This window comes from Nelumbo lutea, chromosome 4 (genome assembly GCF_056320005.1).
Source record: "Nelumbo lutea isolate HS-2025 chromosome 4, American lotus-T2T, whole genome shotgun sequence".
Taxonomy (NCBI): Eukaryota; Viridiplantae; Streptophyta; class Magnoliopsida; order Proteales; family Nelumbonaceae; genus Nelumbo; species Nelumbo lutea.
In genome coordinates, this window is record NC_142687.1 from 67,983,835 (window position 1) to 68,004,049 (window position 20,215).

Consider the following 20,215-nt stretch of genomic DNA (forward strand, 5'->3'; position numbering starts at 1 on the left):
CTTGTACTTCTAAATAAACTACCTACTTCTAATGGTAACACAACTCCTACTTCTAGTGGCAAACCGAACTCTTACTAAGAAGATAAGATAAGATAAGGATAAGGGATGAGGGATAATGCAGCTAGTGGCGAGTTGGCTAGAGTGGCAAGGTAAGTGGGCCCCTGATGAGCTGTCGTGTGTGCCCCCCCTACTGCTGTTGCCGGGCGGTGCGCGCGTCTCACAGTGCTGCTGCTGTGTGGTGCGTGCTGCTGTCGTGCGGTGCGTGTTGCTGCCTAGTGCTGTTGCCTAGTGCTGCTGTCGGGCGGTGCGTGCTGCTGCCTATGAGTGTCTCTACTGCTTCTGTGTCTACAACATTACACCCCTCTTGGACTACGAGCTTGTCCTCAAGCTCGAATTCCGGATACGAGGCATGGAACTTTGCCAATGGATCAAATGGCTGCACACTATCTCTCAGTCCACCAACAGCATGAACAATAGGGACTGTCCTGTAGCTCAGTGCATAAAGCTGGTTCAGTCCACATGGCTCAAATCTAGAAGGCATGAGTAGGATGTCGGCACCAGTAGTTATTCGATGAGCCATTTTCACAGAGAAACCAACCCAACCCCTGACTTTGTCATGATGTTGACTCAAAATGTCTGAGAAGCTGTTCCAGGTCAGGTCTCCCAGTGCCCAACATGACTAGTTGCACATCTTGGTCCACCATCCAAGGAATGGACTCAGCAATGAGATCAACACCTTTCTGATGGTCAAGCCTACCAATGAACCCAATCAGGGGAACATTCTCCCGAAAAGGAAGACCAAGCTCCCTTTGTAGAGCTGCTTTGCATTGAGGCTTGCCAGTCTGAAGAGTCTCCATAGAGTAATTGGTGTAGCCATCAGATGCCAGGTAAACATCCAACTGTGGGTTCCATTCTTTTGCATCAATCCCATTCACGATTCCCTTCAGCTTCCAATCACACTCATTTATCATTTGATGCAAACCCCAGCCACCTTCTTTAGTTTTCAGCTCCCAGGCGTAACCATGGCTTACAGTGACTACACGATCTACTGCTTTCAGGCCAGCTGCAAGGATATTGAAGTGTTCCCCACCTACTAGGTCATGTAGTTTGAAATGATCTATGTAGTTTTGTGGAAGATCCACATAACGAAAATCGCTTACTGGACCACGGCCCTGGTGTGCTATGTTGTGGATCACAAGAACGCACCGGGTATACGTACAAAAGAGAACCTCAAGAGCAGCCTTACAGAAGAGAACCATGCGTTTTAAAATATCCTCTCGGCCTCCCCCATATATTTTTCTCAATATTGCGAAACATAGGGTTGTCCATAAACACAAAATCCATGCCATCAATATAAGCTTGAAAGAAAGTTACCTCCATATCCTGCCCATCCACCTTATATCTCTTGTGCACTCCTGTTTCTTGGACTTCTGCATGGTTACCGTACCGTGGTGCCACAACCATAACTCTATGTCCACGCCAAGCCAAAGCCTTCGGTAAAGCCCCAGCAACATCGCCAAGTCCACCTGTCTTCGACCAAGGAGCGCATTCTGCATGTACCAATATAATGTTCATGACATTGTCCCTGGCCAAAGGAGGAGACTTTACAGTTTCATCCTTCGTGCGCTGATTACGAAAGAATTGCCCGCAGCAGTACAGCCATCCCAGTGGGTTGCTGCTGCCGTTGTATGAGGAAAACTCCAAACGGCTATACTTGGGAATAACTGCGGTTGTTGGGGCAGCGATCTGCTGTTTGCTGGATGCCTCTGCCCAGTCCGGACGGCGACTGTTTGTGTTGGTGATTCCCTCAGAACTCCTTTCTTTGTTGGAGAGGAATGCTTCCAGCAGGCGTCGCAGCTCCCGGACGTCTTCCTTGACTTCACGAACCTCCATGCTGGTTTCTGCTAGCCTATGTTCTAGTTCATGGACCTTGGATGATAGCTGCTCCATATCGCCCATGACGTTTGGCTCTGATACCAAAATGTTATGGGCCCGGGCGTAGGATCTCGTCACAGGTTGGTCCATGGGGAGAAAGCCCTGCTTTCCCTTGTGCCTTCCCTTGCGTGCAGACCCTATTGTGGAAAACTGAATGGGTGATTTGTCCAAGAGACCACCCGATCTCTCCTCACTCTTCTCTTGACTGGAAAACTGAATGCCTTTATTTCAACTCATAGCTCCTTAAATAGGAGATTACAAAAGGGGGTTCCTTGTTGGATTCGGCTAGGCTAGGGTAATCCCTATCAAACTCAAACTTCTACTTCTAAATAAATTACCTACTTCTAATGGTAACACAATTCCTACTTCTAGTGGCAAACTGAACTCTTACTAAGAAGATAAGATAAGATAAGGGTAAGGGATGAGGGATAATGCAGCTGGCGGCGAGTTGGCTAGAGTGGCAAGGTAAGTGGGCTCCTGATGAGCTGTCGTGTGGGCCCCCTTACTGCTGCTGCCGTGTGGTGCGTGCGTCTCACAGTGCTGTTGCCGTGTGGTGCGTGCTGCTGCCTATGAATGTGTCTACTTCTTCTGTGTCTGCAACAGCCTCACTCTTTAACAAAAATATATAGCAGATTTACAAATGGGCCCAGTACATCTGATCCTTAGTTACCCCTTGCTTAGCTAGAGAATCAGCCAATGCATTGGCCTCCCTTCCCACCCACTGTATAGTTAAAATCATCTGTTGTGTGAGCCGTTTGTTATTCATGTAGTTCATTGATTTCTTATTTGACAAGGGGAAAAGGTCCTGTTTGTTCATGCAGAATATAGTGCACCAAGATTCATAACTAAAATACTGAATACCTTGATTGGCATTTTAGTTGTAAGGACATCTAAAATGGGGAAAAATAAAACTCAGGAAACTCGCTTTTATTTGTAATACAGTCTAGTTTATTCTCCAGTGAAAAATGAACTAGTATGAAAACCTCACTATTTTCCTTTTAGAGCATGTGATTAGACCCATTGTCTTGAGTGGAATGACTGTTCTCCATGCAATTGATTGTACATTACTACAAGTGTTAGAATCAAATTGAATGTTGGGCAGTGTAAGGTATTTCCATGTGAACCTTATCAGACCAACAGGTGAAAGCCAAGGGTTGTGTCAGTAGAGGTTGATACATTATGTACACAAACATAATATCTTATTTTGAAACATGTAATATCCGTTCATCTTGCAACTTTCTTTTAGGGACCAGCATTCTAAAAGGCTTCTTAGGCTCACAGGCAAGGTTCATATTTAGGGTTAACCTGTCTTAGTGCTATCCTTTGATGAGTTAACAGCCTAACCTGGAGTTTTATGTTCAAAAGGTAATTCATAATTTCATATATTGTAGTTAAACTTATTAATATGATATACTTAGAATTTGAGCAATGCACCCTTTCTTACAAGGCTACACCCTTTACGATAGTAACCTAATATTCTAATTAATTGATCTAATGGACTTAAAATATTTTATTTCTTTCAAATCTTGTATTTGCATATTCTTGTATATTAAAGATCTTTTTCTATTTTAAATGGTATCTCACGTTTTTATAATAAAATAAAAAGGAAAGTTTATTGAATAAAAAAGGAAAGATTACAAGGCATAAACCACAGGTGATGAGATATCACCCAAAAGAGAAACAAAACAACAATTCCAAATAAAAAAAATACAGAACACAACATCAATTCACCCCACTATCAGAATTCATTACATTTCAAAAACCAGATCCAGAAGACTCTTAGCTGTCCCACTTGAACTCTGGATGAATCAAAACCCATCCCATAATCTTATTGCAGATTCTTGAAACACAACAATCATGAGATTTGTACTTTTGTCTTAAAATGTTCCATATTTTTCTTTCCAAAGCTCCCAACAGACTGCAAAAAAGGCACAAGCAAAAATTCTAAGACCTTGTAAACTTCACTCACTACATGACTACACCTTGAATAATTTCACAACATTGAGCAATTGAAAAGTTTCTTCTACTCAGTCTATACAGACATAGATCACAAAGCTTCCTAATCCCCAACCTATCGTCCTCCCAAAACCTAATTTTTTCACCATTTCCAATATTAAAGGAAACAAAATTCAAAAGAGCTGAAAGACAATTCATTATCCCCTTCCAAACACAAACCCCATAGTATGGTTTGAATACCCGTAAATCCCACCAAAAATTAATTACTCCATATTTGCGTGTAATAGTCCTTCTCCAGAGAATCCTTCTCCCTCCCAAATCTCCATAACCTCAACCAGAATTCGTCTCCCCTAATATAGGAAACATGTTGGAAATGTCAGAAATATCTTATGGAAATATTGTAAAAATTATGGATATGGTAAAAACATTGTAAAATACGTAAAAATATAGAATGATCATAATGAAGCATAGACACACCTTTTTAAATTATTATCATGTTCCAAATCAATGAAAAACAAGCTAAGAAACTAAGGTTATAGACAAAATTATATGTTGTGATTTGTGAAGTTTTCCTATAAACCTTAGATTCAATACTACAGGATAGAATGTGTTCTAGCAAAATTCAAACTCATAGAAAATGCAAATTATTCTAATAGATCAACCAACTAATTTATTGCACAAACAAAAATTAATATTTCATTTTATGTTTGAAATAATATCGAGCTAGCAGAAAGTTGTAATCATGTACTTTAGGCAAGTCTGTTAGCAGAAAGTTCGGAGTCTGAACACTGGGAAGGGACACTTGGTCCATTTTCTGTTGAGTGATCTGCTAGTCTGTTAGTTTGTTTTATCTGGGCTAGTGATCTGCTTGTCTGTTTTATAGAGCCGGCTTTGCCCCATTTTCTGTTGAGTGGTATTTTTTAATCCGATTGAATTTTTGTGGTCCAACAGATGCTTGATGGCCATGAGAACACGTTGGAGGTGTCGGTCAGTGAATCAACAAGAAGCCCTGCCAAGCGGGGACCACTTGACTCATTTGTGAAGCGCTGCAACAAGTATGAATCGGGGCCTCGTCAAAAATATGCCAGACACTAGGATGCCTAATGCTTTAATATTATATTTTCTTTTTTTTTTTTGGGGGGGGGGGGTGTTATGTATTATGTATGGTATTTGCGTACAAAACCCCACCCCTAGTTTGTACATGGAAATAATCTGGTGTTTTTCTCATCCTTTTTCTTTTTTTTTTTCCATATTAAAAGGTGAGGTAATGTTACATTCTGGTAACCTGTATGTGCTAATGTATTTCATATTCTACATTGTGTAAACTTTGTCATTTTCACGACCTTCAGCTTCAGTCGAATATTTGCACTGCCACCTGATGGTATATCTGGAAGGCAACTATGCTTTTACAACTATGCTTAACTTGTTATAATTATATGGATTCAATTTTTTAAATTTTAGACATCTACTCTTGGCGTATTTCAATAAAAAAAATTGAAAATGATATTTAAATGTCTTATATTCATAAATATTAAAAAATTATATTGATTTTTAAGAACCAATATTTCAACATTTCCCAAGTGTTTTTGGTAGTTCACACTTCACATAAATTGTTAAAATATGGTTATGTAAGGATACCTTTTTGAGCCTTAAATTTTGTATTATTGATGTATTTTTTAAGGATTTATTTGAACTTTTATAACTTAACCTTGTATATCTTAAATTTTTCTATTATATTCATATCTTTCAAAAGCGTACATTCTATAACAATCTCAGATACGCTTTTGAAAGAGTATGATCCCCACCTTTTTCATTTGAGTTTTGATTTTTCATGTTATGGAATGACGTTGTTCCAATCCTCTTTCCGTTGCTATTTTCTTGTATATTCTGTAATGTTTTTATCTACCTACTTGTGCTTCATAACCAATTGTCTCCAAGGTTCAAAAAATTGTTATGTATCGGCCCATATCGTATCGGGCCCTTGACTTAGGAAAGTTCAAAGTATCAATTAGCCATTATCGCAAACTATTTGGAATCCATTTCACGACTATCCTTTTCCTTATTTCCTTTCTTTTTTTATACATTTTGTAATCACTTGCCTCACTGTTTTTTAGGTTTCATGGGGCTACCCAGCAGAGGTAGCCCATCTCCCTCCCTTTGTATTTGCATATTATCATTCATGGGAGATGTTCTCAATGTACAGCTGTAATATCATAATGTCATGTGGTAGGAGATCTGAATTGCCATTTAAACACCCCCCCCTTCTCCCTCCCCCTCCCCCAATTCCTGGTGAGTTCGATCAAATATTATCCAAAAATTGTATAAATAAGTTAAAATATAGGATTTTTGGATTAGCTTTCTCTACCGTTCTAAGACTTAAAGCTATAAAATATAATTCTCTGACTTGTAGAATGAATTTACATGAAGATGAAATACTGAATTTATTAATTATACACTAATACACACGCATATACATATCATATGGTTCTTAATTAGATCGGATCTTGTATCGGGTATTAGAGTTTCGTAGTCGATTTACATCCCTATTAGTGTTAAGCTTCATCCATGTTGTTTCTCTGGTATAAGCTGTTAAGGTCTTTCTCAAGTTGAAGCTGGTTACATAGTGTTTGGTTGCGATAATGAAAGTCTCTGGAGTAGTTCTTCTAATGTCTTTCTACTGCTTTTATCTATGTGCATTAATCATTTTGACCGCTTATGGGTTAAGAGTTTATATAAATATGCAAATATTGGCTGATGACGTACATCATTTTAGTCCAATTATAGCAAACATATATTCGTTAAAATTAATTAAAAAAGGTTCCAAGCAGTTGGCGATAACTCAAGAGCCCCCAGAATCCAATCCCCAAGACAACCATAAATTTGATCATAATCTTCTCTGTTCATATCTTTGCATTCAAGATGAATTAACATTGTAGCGAACTAAAAGATTTAGGTGGTGTTTGGCATGTCTTTCAGTCTGTGGGAAGTTTAAGATAAAAAGAATCGTCTTTTCCTGTTTGGAATCATATAGATCAAAAGACCCGAAGACAATCACATTAAAAGACCAAGAAGGCCAAAAATAGGGAAGTTTCAAATGAAGTTTTTGATCTTTTTGCTCTGAAAATAGCTTTTTCTGATGTCTTTGACATCCTGGTAGACCACAACGCAAACCAAAGAGTCTTTAGTCTTTAAAGACAAGACCCCAAAATTTCAATGCATCTTCTTGTCTGCTGGGCTGTTGAAAGATTTACCTAGAAAGACTTGCCAAACAGCCCCTTGTTAAATAGAAAAGCTTTATCATCTGAGAAATATAATTTTCTGTCACTTCGTAGGAAATGGCTAAGCATTGGAGGAAAATGAGGGGTGAGGAACAACCTCATGACCATTCCGTTACATATGAACCTGGTACGAGCTTTTCCTTCGCCAAGAAAGGGAGAAGGGAAATATTTCTCCTTTTTATTTTCCGATTTCTCTTTCCTCGCGTTATTTTGTATTTCTATTTTCTAATGTTTTACTGAGTTTAGTCAGGCTGAAAGACCTGACCAGATTTTGAGTCAAATTTAGTTTTAACCGTTTCGGGGGAGTGGTTAGAAAGTATATTGCTGTCGAGGCAGCAACCATGAGAGCCATTATTTTAGCACTATTTCTTAATATGTTCCCTTCACAAATGGAGGCATGGAGTAAAGTCCAAGGGATTCCATAATCTTATTGCAATAATAAGAAATTTATAACAACATATGATCATTTTATTTTCAATCTCTAATAAATCACTCATCTTTTTAGCTAAGCAATCATTCATTATTTTTCACTACATAAGAAGTTACAATAAACAAATCATACCTCAAGAATCAAGACCATGCCATAAATCAACAACTCAGACCAGAAGGTGCATCCAAATTTCAACTCCCATGAAATAACAGGTTGTTATGTTGAAAAAATGGCAAGAATCATGTTTGCTAATCTTCTTTTCTTTCTTGGGCTTTCTTTGGTTGGCCTGGTCTTGGATGGGGTGGGGGCATTCACATCAATATTTTCACCACTGAACCAAAGGCTATAATACTGTAAAACTTAAACTCAATCTTGGTAGCAACCATGTAGGTCTTTTTCTGCCACTCAGGCTCTGCAAGTGATTCGATAGGTGGTAGCAAGCTGATGAATGCTCAGGGAAGATTCTTTCTCTGAGAGGTTCACAAGTTTCTGGATAAACCAAGTCAGAATAGCCTTTAATGAATGAACACTTCCATGGGGAAGTTGAGGTTACATTGAGGGTAATGTTGGATAGGCAAATGTTTTGGAAACCATCTCCTTCTACACCCTCAAGTAGGCCTGCAATGCTGATGTTATCTCCTCTGATATCTTTAAATGTAACGTTGTTTACGATGGGGAGAGCATTTGGGTCATAAAACTCATCTGGGTGCTCACCATACTGACCAGTGAACCGAATTGCCATTTTTACGTCAGTCAATTTTACGTCCGACACATAGATATTTCTTACATAACCACCCCGTCCTGGAGCTGTCTTTATTCTGATGCCAGTTTTTGAATTGAAGAACTGGAGGCCTTCTGCATGAACTTCTGATACGCCACCAGACATTTCACTCCCAATTGCTATTCCAGAGCTCGATAAAGTTTGTCCAACAATCCTGCGGATAATAATATTGGTACTGGGCCGAGCATATGAAATACCATATTCATCCCACCCACTTTTTATGGAAATCAGATCATCACCGGTGCTAATATAACAGTCTTCAATGCACACATCACTAGAGGAATCTGGAAATATTCAAACAAGAGAAGTCAGAAAATTTAAATTTAAACAAACAGAATATGGATATGAACTTTTTCTTTTTTAACAGAGTGGAAATTTAAGCTTCTGAAAACTACTGGATCTACTCCACTAGTGCACTTCCATTCAGTCTGTGACAGGTGTTCTGTTACATGTGTGGTCTCATATGCATGGGTATTTATGCACATTTAATTGGACACCTGTCACAGACTGAAGCACAAGTGCGGTGCAAAGGAGTGCAGGAGATCCCAACTCATGTACAAACACTTATAACACAGATGAACAAAATTGACTATAATATTCTTCACTATCATTATCAAGCTTTTTCTTTCTTTAAATTACTTGTGCCGATTGAAAACATTCCACAGCCATTCAAATGCAATAATGCAGAGCAGCGAGATCAATTCTCATTCTTACCCAAGATGAAGTTCTAAAATGGACAAGAATGGGTAAAAATAGGCAGGATGAGAAAACATTTCTATGAAACAAACACTTTTTTTCCTAAAAATGAATTCTTTTCAGACTGACAAGTGACCTATGTTGCTCATAAACCGCCAACCTAGGTCTCCAAAACTGTTGGCATAGATGTTTATCGGTGGATGGCTGGAAGTCAATGTCTGTTGAGGTGAATTTCCACAGTAGCCCACTAGTAAACATCTATGGCAACAGTTTTGTAGGCAGAGTTTCCTCAAAGAATGAAAATGAGCAAAATGGTGCATGATTATTTTTCATGCTGCAGGCTACCTCAATTTTTGTGCTATAGGCTGATTTTTCATTCTAAAAAGAATGTGGCCCATGGCAAGAAGTTTGTAACCAAACACTCTAATGCTATTCACTCTTGCCTATTCTTGCCCAGAATGAACAAGAATTAAAAGAATGAGGCCCAGAGAAGTGAACCAAACATAGCCTAAGTTGCTGCCAGGTAGTAATGGACCTCAACTAAAAGTGGGAATCACCTTCATCTAGCCCAACCATTAAGACTGGAGGGGATCAATGCACTCCATCCCTGTAACTATTATCATTTCCCACTTTTCAAATTAAACCAGGAAATTCCTGGTGATTTAGATAAGTTGATGAACTGAAAAACATCCCATTATTGGCTTTCAATGTAATTGAATAACTGGTTATTAAAGGAAAATGTTGTTCTACTTCCAGCATCCGTTTAGATATATTCTGCACGTTGAGAAAGAATCCTAAACCTTCTTGGGCTTCTTTTAGCATTCTTCAGGGCTTGGAATCCTTACTACCCAATACTCTTTAGGTTTATGATCACTTCAATATGAGATTGGAACCAATGCACTTGAAAGTTTTCAGATCAATATATGCAATAAAAGGACTACTTCCAAATACTCAGCGGCTACAACAGAAGTTCATACAACTGTGTATGCATCAATAATGGTGAAGGAAAATTTTCTGCAACTACTGAATAATCACCTGGGTCAATCCCATCCGTGTTTGGTGAATGAAGAGGAGCAAGGATAGTGGCTTTCTGGACAAGGACTTGGCTGTTCATCCAGCAAAAACAGTCTCAACTCTCCCCCTAATTCATAAAATCTTCACTTGTGCATTGTTTTTAGACATGATAGACGTAATAAGAAAATCCAAAGGCAAAGGAGATTTAGAAACACAAGTTAATTCCTTTTGAAGGGGACAAACCTGCAATACACAGGGTGGATGGTCCAGAATGGTGAGTTCAAGAAGGTCAAGTTTGAGATGACCACACCAGTTGAATTTATGAACTCAACCAAATGAGGCCGTGTATAGTTCAGATTTCCATTTCTGAACCAATTCCACCAGACATGACCTTGACCATCAATAGTTCCATTATCTCCTGCACCATGAAATATTCAACTTCAAGAACAGCAATATTGAAAATGTAGTAATTCCTTTCTGCATCTTTATTACTAACCCGTTATAATGACATCTATTAGATTGGATCCATAAATTAGGCTTCGATGACGTGCACCAGGCAACTCCCTACCTCGGCCATATGATGGCAGAGGATCAACAACCGGCCAATCATCAGGGTGCTGAAACAGACCACATATTAGATAAATTTTGTCTTGAGCACCAGCAGAGTGCTAAAACAAACCACAGATTAGCTATCCCTAGTCTTGAGTTAGAGATAGAACCTCTGGCTTCAAGATTGCAACAGAGTTCACTGTCCAATGGAGATTTGGGCACAACCACTTAAAGACAGGTATTTCACTCGCATGCATTAGAATTCATGCCAAAAGCTAGGTGCTCTTTCTTCTTTATTCTTATCCTTATTCATCATAAATCAATGCGACAGAGGGTATAGGTGCTCTTTGAATTTTGAAGTAGCATAATTATTAAGGGAATCATGAAACTGCTTGGAGTGAACCAAACCCCAAGTTCCTTGAGATGATCCCTTACCAAGATCAGTCAAACCTCAACTCCTCCAAACCTAGGCAGTTAATTTAGATTATTAATCTATGAAAACTTCAACTCTATGTGCCAAACAATGAACATGCAAGTCAAAAGAGGGAAACAAAGAAAATTTGATGTCCCATCTATGTAACTCTGATAGCTAAACATCTTAAAACAAAGAGTTATAGGCTTACTGTTGATCCGAGAATTATTGCCTCCTTATCTAACAACAAAGTTAGATGACTAATGAGTTCAAAACTTCCCGTCAACCATCGCCCAGCTGGAACAAAAAGCTGTGCCCCACCCTTGTCAGTGAATGACTTGAGGTAGAATATGGCATTCTGAAATGCTTTGGTGTTGAGAGTGATGCCATCCCCAACAGCACCAAATTCAGTTATCGTGACACTGTGTGGTCGAACTTCCCTTGAGCTTGTTTGTGTGCATTGAGAGCTGCTCCAGACAGCCCATGGAGATTCACAAATTGATGCAAGTACCAAGAGCACTTCTACCAGCTGAAAGTGAATTCAAACTCAACTCAATTAGAAATTTTACATTTGATATCCAAGTCTAATGATTTTCTTTACAAAATTTTCTTTTAAACAGGTTCAGTCTCAACATTAAGTATTAGGAATAAGTGGCTTGAGAAATTCAAGCTATTTAATAAATTAAGAAGAGAGAGAAAAGAAAGTTAGCTAAAAGAACTACATTTTGAAATAGAAATGGAATAATACAAATAACTAGAATTTTGATCGAATCTAAATAGAGTAACGCAAATGGGACATTATCTATCAAAAAAAAAAAAAAAAACAAATGGTGCTCGGCATTTCTAATAGAAAGTTCAAGTTCATTAAGGGAAACACTGGTTAGATGAACTACGTTTAGTCAAAAGAAGAACAAGTTAAGAAATAACAAGTAACAGCTATTGCACCTATGAAGAAAATTTTAAATGATCTTTTTCGCCCTTCATCAGATCTTACAATTTTTTTTTCCTTGTTGATGGTTTAGGGAAAACCTTTATAAATTATAAAAGCAGGGACTCCAAATACAAGGAAAATTCACTAATAAAATGGGAGGGAAAAAACAATTTCCCCTCGGATCTCATTCGGCTCTCTAAACTCAGATTTTTTACAGATAGAACAAGAATTCAGATCCTTTCATCAGATCACAGAGAATAAATAAAGAAAGAAAGAAGAGGAACAGGAAAAAGGGGAAATGAATCCGATTACTTACAGATATAGATCTTCTCATGACTGAAATTTGTTCTTCCCCTTCAGCTCAAGACCTGAAGCTTTCTTGCAGCTGCCACCTCACAACTCTTCTCTGATCAAATAATAGAGGCTGAAAGACATAAACCCTTGAGGCAAGAAGCTTTTGGGTCGTTTCGATTGAGATCACAAGCAATATACAAGCTTGATAGGATGGGACTTTGAGAGCCACCACCCAAATAAAATCATTGAAAGTGGCGGTTGCTGCCCGCCAAAAAACAAACAATCGTGGCCCCGACCAGGACCCTTGTGTCCACCTCCTTTGGAACCTCTCTATATCTCTATCCCTGTTTCTGTGTATGTCTACGAGCAAATTGAAGGATACCCAGATAAGGCTTATGTGCCAGGAGCAGAAAAGCTAGATGAAATTTAAGTAAACATGAACTGGTTTACAGAGAAGTGGAGTATTGGATTCTTTTTATGGAGTTTTGATGGATAGTACTCAAAAGAATTTCAGATGGTACAGTCTTCTTCTTGGTAAACAGAGATTAAGTTGCATGGTATCTCATTTAACAACTCAAGACTTATTCAAGACCACAGACCACAGTTTCTCTCTCTCTCTCTCTCTCTCTCTCTCTCTCTCTCTCAAGACTTATTCAAATCACAGATCGGAGCCGGAAAAATGAATAAAATAAAGCTGGCAAGATCGTTATTAGACGTAGAATTTATATACGACTAGTTTACTTCCTTTGAATTTTGAAAGCGGTCAAATTCTTTTTTAAGTAATTTCTTGATTTCCTAAACTGACCAATTTACCCTGAATCATTTCAGCAAATACTTCCACAAGATCTCTCCAAACTCCAGATTATTTGTAGTGGGCAGGATAAGAATGCCAACAAGATTTGGAGTTCTGAGTCTTCTGACCCCATATTAAAATTCTGAAAATGACAAAAACATCCCTACTATTTACCAAAATGACATTTTTGATAATTGGGACATGTCCATAATTATTTAGTCAATAATTCCCATTTTAAAAGACAAAAATAAGTTTTGTAAAAATATAAATTTCCAATTTATAAAAAGAGGTTTTTATTTATTTATTTATTGTCACTGAAGGGGTCAATTTATGAAAACAAAATGAGATCTAAACAAATCAGTTTACATTTTTGTATGCCCTCATAACTATTATGAGGTAGTACATTACATCTATCCCCTCTGCATCTTTATGGAAAACAATTCAGTCTTTATCATGTAATGCTACAATTTCCCAATTTGACATGGTTTCAAGTAAAAACGACTGATGCAAAATTTATAGAAGGCCTAGACCAATAATTGGCCTTTGCTTTGGGCTATTAACGCCCAATCTCCATACCTCTGAAACAGAAGCAATTAGAGGGTGTTTGGGGTGATGGTATTTATTTGCCCTTGCATACAAATAATTAGCCACATCAGCATCTTAACATGAACGGGCAAAAAACGTAGGTGCTTATTTATGCACATTTATGTAGAACACAACAAACTATTATGTCATCATATAGGAAAATGAAAAAGAAAAGCACTTTTTTGAGTTATTATAACGGATTCTTTTCAATTAAAAAATCAATACATGTCTCAACCAAACACGTTAATGGGAAAAATGTTGCATAATGGGGAGGATGTAATGTTGCTGATTCTGCTCAAACACCATGATAGATAAACAACCTGTTACCAAACACCATGATTGATAAACAACCTGTTGCCAAACACCAGCATGATATTGTTATTTTGTCATCAGTAGTGATTATCAGAATAGATACTATAAAATATTACAGCCACAAGCATTCAGATTTATTTAATTTGTAAGCTTCCTTAATCAACCCTTCAGTTATCTTGTATTTCTAAAATATGGTTTCTTATACCCAGGGGTGCAATCAAATTGAGCTTTAATTGAACAGATTCAAACTCAAACAAGATCAAATCTTAGGGTAAATTCAATTGGTTATTTGAATTCGAGTTCGATAAATTAAAAAAAAAAAAAAAAAAAATCAACTCAAAAGCTCATGAATCTAACTCAACATTTATATATACTAGCTTTTCAAGCTTTCAAGTTGAGCTCAAACTCGAATTCGAACATATTAATATTTTAGCTGAGCAAAGCCAAGATATGCCAAAGTTCAAGAACCAGGACATTATCAATGGTCACAAAAACCAAAGCTCTGGGTATGTGCAAAAATGTAGCATGAAAATATCATTTTAACCATCTCATTTGTGCATTATTTACTTTTTTTTTCCTTCATTCAATAAAAAACCTAACAAACCAGAGGTGTATGTTGATTGATTAACCATCTCATTGGAGAGGAGGTGTTAGATGGTCCCCATGCTCTAAATATAAATATGGGAAATGGGAAACATAGCACTATAGAGTGTTCTATAATGCAAATGTTTTTGTTTTCATTTGTTTTTGAAATTGCCACATCCACCAAAAAAACAAAAACATGTTTGTCAAACTCAAACGTCAAACGTACATGTTTTGTTTTGATCAAACAAAAGCAAATGGGTTTTGTTTTAAAAAACAATTCATGTTTTTGAAACCATCAAAATGATAGTTTAAAATGAAAACAAATTTATAATTTATAGAAGATGATGAAAAATCATTAGATAAAAAATATAGAAGATGATGAAAAGTTATTGGACAAAAACATGTTTTTCAAACCAGAAATTTGTAAACAATAAGCTTAAAAAGCATGTGTATTTCTACATATACTTTTCATTCTAAGAACCAAATTATCATCAAACAAGATGCTTTGGATTTATTTTTAGAATTTACAAATAATTCACATTGAAGAACACCCTCTGTGATATATATCTACACCCCTTCAGCCCAATATTCCGTTAGGGTTTTGATCAATAAGGTTAGTTTGGTACTTTTGAAAGGAAGGAGATTGAGGTAAAACAAGAAAGAAAAAAAGAAGAAATAGAGATTATTAATAGAGAGGAAAAGAGTAGGGAGGGGCGACGAGGACAAGGACTGAGAATGGGATATACAAACAAAGTGAAAGTAGGGTGTTTGTCGTGGCTTGAGAGAAAAAAATAGGTTTTCCAGTTAGGGATCCGATGCGTGTCAAACAAATTAGTGATGGTGATTGGTCTGACGTGAGTCGTAAATCTAGAAGCGTGTGATTATGACAGGTGGCAACCCTTCGGATTCCTGACTCTGATTGTTGATTGGCCCCAACCGACCCCCCAATCTGCCATCTCCATCTCTGCGGTTTTCTCGTCAGCTGGTGGAGACAGAAGACTGAATGAGAATATGGGATGGCTCTGAGATCAGCCAAAAATGTTCCATTTGATGGGGCCCATTTGATGATGAGTCTCTTCGATGGGCCCTGATCTGACGTACGCATGCCACATGTCCTGTTTGTGCTCTATTGACCGGTATTCCCTTCTTGGGCAACGGTTAAATTTGATCAAGAGTTGGGCTTTTTTTATTGGGTCATTTACTAAATTCAAAATTTCCGATCAGTAATATGTACTTTGTTCGACTAACAATTTTGTCCTAACCTTAAGGTGCGATAAGTATCCAAATTTTTAAAATATCACAATTCAGTATTTGTCATTAAAATTAGCCATTTAATTCTCTTTATCAATCATCTAAACGTTAACAAAAAACTGAACAGTCCCAAATTCTATCATCTTCTATTCAAAAAATTTGATTGTTTAGAAGAATCTATAATTTGAGACTCTTCATTTTATTGTCAATGTTTAGATGATTTATAAAGAGAATTAGATGGCATTTTTGACCTTTTAAATGTCACTTAACGGCTGATTAAAGAACTGGTTAACGGCAAGTATTGGATTGTCATATTTTGAAAGTTCAAGTATTGGATTGCCATATTTTGAAAGTTCAAGTATTGAATTGTCACATTTTGAAAGTTTAGGTACTGAATTATCACATTTTAAAATTCGACAACAAAATTGTCAGTCGAGCCAAAGTCTAGAGTATCCATCCAGAATTTTCCCATTACTAAAACACCCCTTATGATTTTACTAAAACATACCTTGTTTGTATTTTACTAAAGCACCTTCCTTTTATAGTTTGCATTGATTTACTTGATGGACCTTTCATTAGATGACAGTGGAACGCACAGTTTTCACCCTAACTTCCATTTAAATAAATTTAATCAAAAGAAAATGAAAATATCATTTTTGCCCCCTAATAAAGCATGAGCAATAGTTAGCCAAAGAAAAAGACATGAGCAACAACTCTATTGGTTTTATTTGATCAATTTTGATTTTTTTACGAAGAAATGCCAAAGGTATTTTTGGAATAAATTATCATAAACTCATATCCTTCAACATTTTCCACTAAATTTAGATGATCATGTTATTATTTTCAAATGGCCAAAAAATCTCTTCTTAATAAAAGGTCAATTAAATAGGTTACAAAAAACAAAAACTATATGATAAGTTTAAATAAATAAATAAATAATAATAATAATATTATTATTATCAACGTTTTAAAAAATGACCTAGAAACGGAACCATTCTGGCCACTGGTTTTCAGGTTGACGGTCCGATCGTCCAATTCGAACGGATTGCCCATTCTGACAAAAAAATAAAAAAAATAATAATTAAAAATAAAAAGACTGTCAAACCCATTGAATGGGTCGACAATTCGACCACCCAAATCAATGGGTTGTTGACTTTTTCAACGATTTTTTGCCAAAGACCAAGTTTGAGATAAAACGGAACTGGTTGCTTGAATGGTTCCCAAGCCGAACGATCCGACCATCTAAGTCAATAGTGGTTCGAAAACCATTATTATTATTATTATGAGACAAACATGGGATAATGGGATTTGATGAGACAAAACAATCCAAAACCATGGTTCTCAAAACTGGACTGGACCATATAGTTGGACTAGAAAAATGAGGAATCAATCAGGTAACCAGTTCCATTAAACCCTAAACCACTTTTCTGCCAAAAATCATTGATTTGGTCAATGACTTGGTAACTCAGGCAGTCGAGTCATCAACCTGGACAACAATTTTTGGCCATTTTTATTTTTATTTTTTATGTATAAGTGGACCATCCATTTGAACCAGACAATTGGATTGTTCCAACCCAAAAACCAGTCCCAAAACAGTTCCTTTCCGATCCGGTTTTAAAAAACGGTTCCCTTCCAATCCGATTTTAAAAACCTGGCTCAAAACCCATAAAATTCCGGATTAGTAAAACCGGATCACGTAGCTCTGAGCATCCATAATGAGCCATGCATCCACCACAAAAACCAAAAGAGGTGTGCAGGAACAGGAACAGATAATGGTGGGTCCCGGTAAAGTTTATTCTTGGTTTGATCATATCATTGCATTTGCCTCACACTTTTGTACCAGCTTCCTCCAAAAGTTAAATGCAATCCCCACCATATTTTCAGGACTAACCCCACGTGTCAATCCCACACTACTTACTACTCACACTAATGTATATTAGGACTTAGGAGGGAGGTATTACCAAGTGCAATCATTGCTTACAAAGAAATTGTTTATTTGAAACCCCGTTTGGATTTGTTGGACCCCATACTTGATCCTTCAAGTTTAACCTACCTATTTTAATTCAATTATCCACAGCTCATTAGAGGTTTTTCTTTTTTTCTTCCTCCAATGCTTATTGCTGTACTGATCAGATTGGCCCAGACTACTCAGAATTATACCTGTTCATGGATCGGGTCGGGCCGGGCCGGGTTCGGATTGGGCTTTGACTCTTTATTAATAGAAAAATGTGAGGCTCAAACCCGAGCCCGGCCCTGATAAAAAGCCCAAAACTCGAGTTCGAGCCCGAAGCCCTACTTAATAAAAGAAATTTGAATTTTTTTCTATTCAAATGGACATTTTTTATTTTAATTTAGATGTTTTTTCTCCTATTTAAATGAACAATGGGCCTACAAGTGAATCAACAACATTCTCAAATCAAAAAATTTATTCAAATAGACATCACATAGAGTTTTTACTTAGGTTTAACCATAGGTCGGGCCAGGCTATTCTGGCAAAGCCCGAGCCCGGCTCGAATTTTATGCAGGCCGGGCTTTTTGGCCCGAAGTTAAGCCCACGGGCCAAAAAGCTTGTTCAAGCCCCTCTGGGGGTCGGACCGGGCCCGACCGGCCCATCAGGCCACCCAGCCCATGAACAGGTCTACTCAGAACTCACCTGGGAATTAACCCATGTTTGCTAGCAAAGGGATTGGATTCAATTCAAAGATTCAAACACAAATTCAATTTTCACCATCTGTGTGGTTTGAACTTTGAAGTTTGAACAGACAAACAACCCATTTTTCTGAGTTTTTAGCAAGTTTAAAAAAAAAACCAATTGGCCACCGATTTTTGGGTCAATGATTTAATTATCTGGTTCAAATGAATGGTCCATTTTAACTTAAAATAAAAAAAAAAAAAGAAAAAAAAACAAAAATCATTATCCGGGTCAAATGGACTGAGAGTTCGATTACCCAGATCGACCGATCACTAACCAAGTGAAAGGTTTTTGGCCAAGAACTGGGTGAAATAGAACCGGATTATAATATTAGCTAACAGCAGTCATTTGATTACAAATGGACAAATGGTTTCATTTTGGAGGACTGGTTTCCCTTTCCTATTACTTGGATTTTCCGAAACGCCTGAACGTGAGCACTGAGTCTGATTCGAATAATAATAACCAAAATAAGGTGTGCATGCATGCCCCGGACTGGCACTGACGGTGGAGACCGGATCACCTACCAACAAACGTTCCAATCCTCTATCAATATCATCTCACACCGCACATTTCATTTTAGGATCCTACTTTTATGGTAGGTCCCAGTCTCAAATTCTTATACCAATCGAGACACCACTCAATTGGCATGTTATCATTTAGAAAAAGTTGAAAAATTAAAAACAAAGGAATCAAAATGGTTTCCAAGATTCTTGATGCTATTCCCTCCTAGATAGTAGCTAGTAGTGTGGTTTTGAGAATTGAATTAGATTGAATGGTCGGACCATTTGACCTGAAAATTGGTCATGATTTTGGATTCAAACCATTTGACCAAAAAACTGGTGATCAAATCAGTTCCGTTTCTGAATCAGTTTTTAAAACCATGGTTAATAGGCCAAACTTGAGTTGAGTCCTTCATGAGAAGAAACCCCTCTTTCTAATTAAACAAACTTATTATTAAAACAAAAAAAAATATCCATAATCAATATTACTTGGTAGCTAAGAAAAGGTGGATTACAGGCCAATGTGACATGGATGTTGCACTAGCACGTGGCTAATCTAAAAGAAGCACTCTACTAGGATAACTTAGATTGACCATCACATATTCCTTGGCATGAAAGAAATATGACAGGTCATATAGGGAAGTTCCTTAGTTGGATGGGTCATTTAGAGTGCTTCCTCAAACAATTCAATTAAGGAAAATCTTGGGCTAAGAAAAGTTTGTCTTTGTGTTCAATGCAATCCTTCTTTTGTAGGTTTACTTCAAAATGGAAATTAATTTTAATGGGTTAACATTAAGTGGTTGAAACTTGGGTAAATTACATATAGGTACTCTGTACTTTGGGTTAATAATAAATAGATATCTTGAACTTTTAATTACAACACTTGAATACCTTGAACTCTCAAAATTAGACACTTGGGTCCATTTGTTAGTATTCCGTCAGTTAAATATTACATACCGTTAAAAATACCTTTCTCGTGTATGAATGAGTAAAATCATCACTAGAGAATGCCATCGTCAGAAAATTTGAATCTGTTATTTGCTGTCCATGTGAAAATGTTATTGTGGGGAGACATTCGGTTACCTGAGAATGATATCAAAAATACACGAGAAGGGTACTTTTGGCATTACATAATATTTAACTAACAGATGAACCCAAATGCTTATTTTTGAGAATTTATGGTACTCAAGTGTTGCAAGTGAAAGTTCAGAATTTATGGTA

The 20,215-nt window shown here is 37.1% G+C and overlaps 2 protein-coding genes and 1 pseudogene across 4 annotated transcripts in view; 1 reads left to right on the top strand and 2 right to left on the bottom strand.

Annotated features, from left to right (window-relative positions):
- The window catches only part of CHR18 (chromatin remodeling factor18), a 104,167-nt gene extending 98,951 nt beyond the window's left edge, over positions 1 to 5,216 (top strand). For both annotated transcript variants that reach the window (XM_088941536.1, XM_088941537.1), the window contains exon 24: positions 4,843 to 5,216. In XM_088941536.1, coding sequence (XP_088797662.1) covers positions 4,843 to 4,986 — 144 coding nt within the window. In that variant the 3' untranslated portion in view covers positions 4,987 to 5,216. The remainder of the gene's footprint in view (positions 1 to 4,842) is intronic.
- On the bottom strand, positions 218 to 1,959 carry LOC148860965 (granule-bound starch synthase 2, chloroplastic/amyloplastic pseudogene; annotated as a pseudogene).
- A 2,356-nt stretch (positions 5,217 to 7,572) lies between the features above and the next one.
- LOC148860966 (putative polygalacturonase) lies at positions 7,573 to 13,021 on the bottom strand. 2 transcript variants are annotated; one of them, XM_088941529.1, is made up of 7 exons: positions 12,299 to 12,971; positions 11,263 to 11,580; positions 10,810 to 11,105; positions 10,587 to 10,707; positions 10,334 to 10,508; positions 10,112 to 10,182; positions 7,573 to 8,664 (listed from the first exon to the last, which is right to left on the bottom strand). In XM_088941529.1, the coding sequence occupies exons 3-7, from the start codon at positions 10,894 to 10,896 to the stop codon at positions 7,943 to 7,945; spliced, it is 1,176 nt and encodes a 391-aa protein (XP_088797655.1). In that variant the 5' UTR covers positions 10,897 to 11,105; positions 11,263 to 11,580; positions 12,299 to 12,971; the 3' UTR covers positions 7,573 to 7,942. The 2 variants fall into 2 exon arrangements, with proteins under 2 accessions (XP_088797655.1, XP_088797654.1); XM_088941528.1 differs by lacking the exon at positions 10,810 to 11,105 and having other exon boundaries at positions 12,299 to 13,021.
- Positions 13,022 to 20,215: the final 7,194 nt, after the last annotated feature.

What these genes read in the sequence shown, in the direction of transcription:
- LOC148860966 (XM_088941528.1), bottom strand. An exon ending in CAATAATTCTCGGATCAACA is followed by an intron (nt 10,708 to 11,262) that starts GTAAGCCTATAA and finishes GGTCTGTTTCAG; the next exon opens with CACCCTGATGATTGGCCGGT. An exon ending in ATCCACCCTGTGTATTGCAG is followed by an intron (nt 10,183 to 10,333) that starts GTTTGTCCCCTT and finishes CTGGATGAACAG; the next exon opens with CCAAGTCCTTGTCCAGAAAG.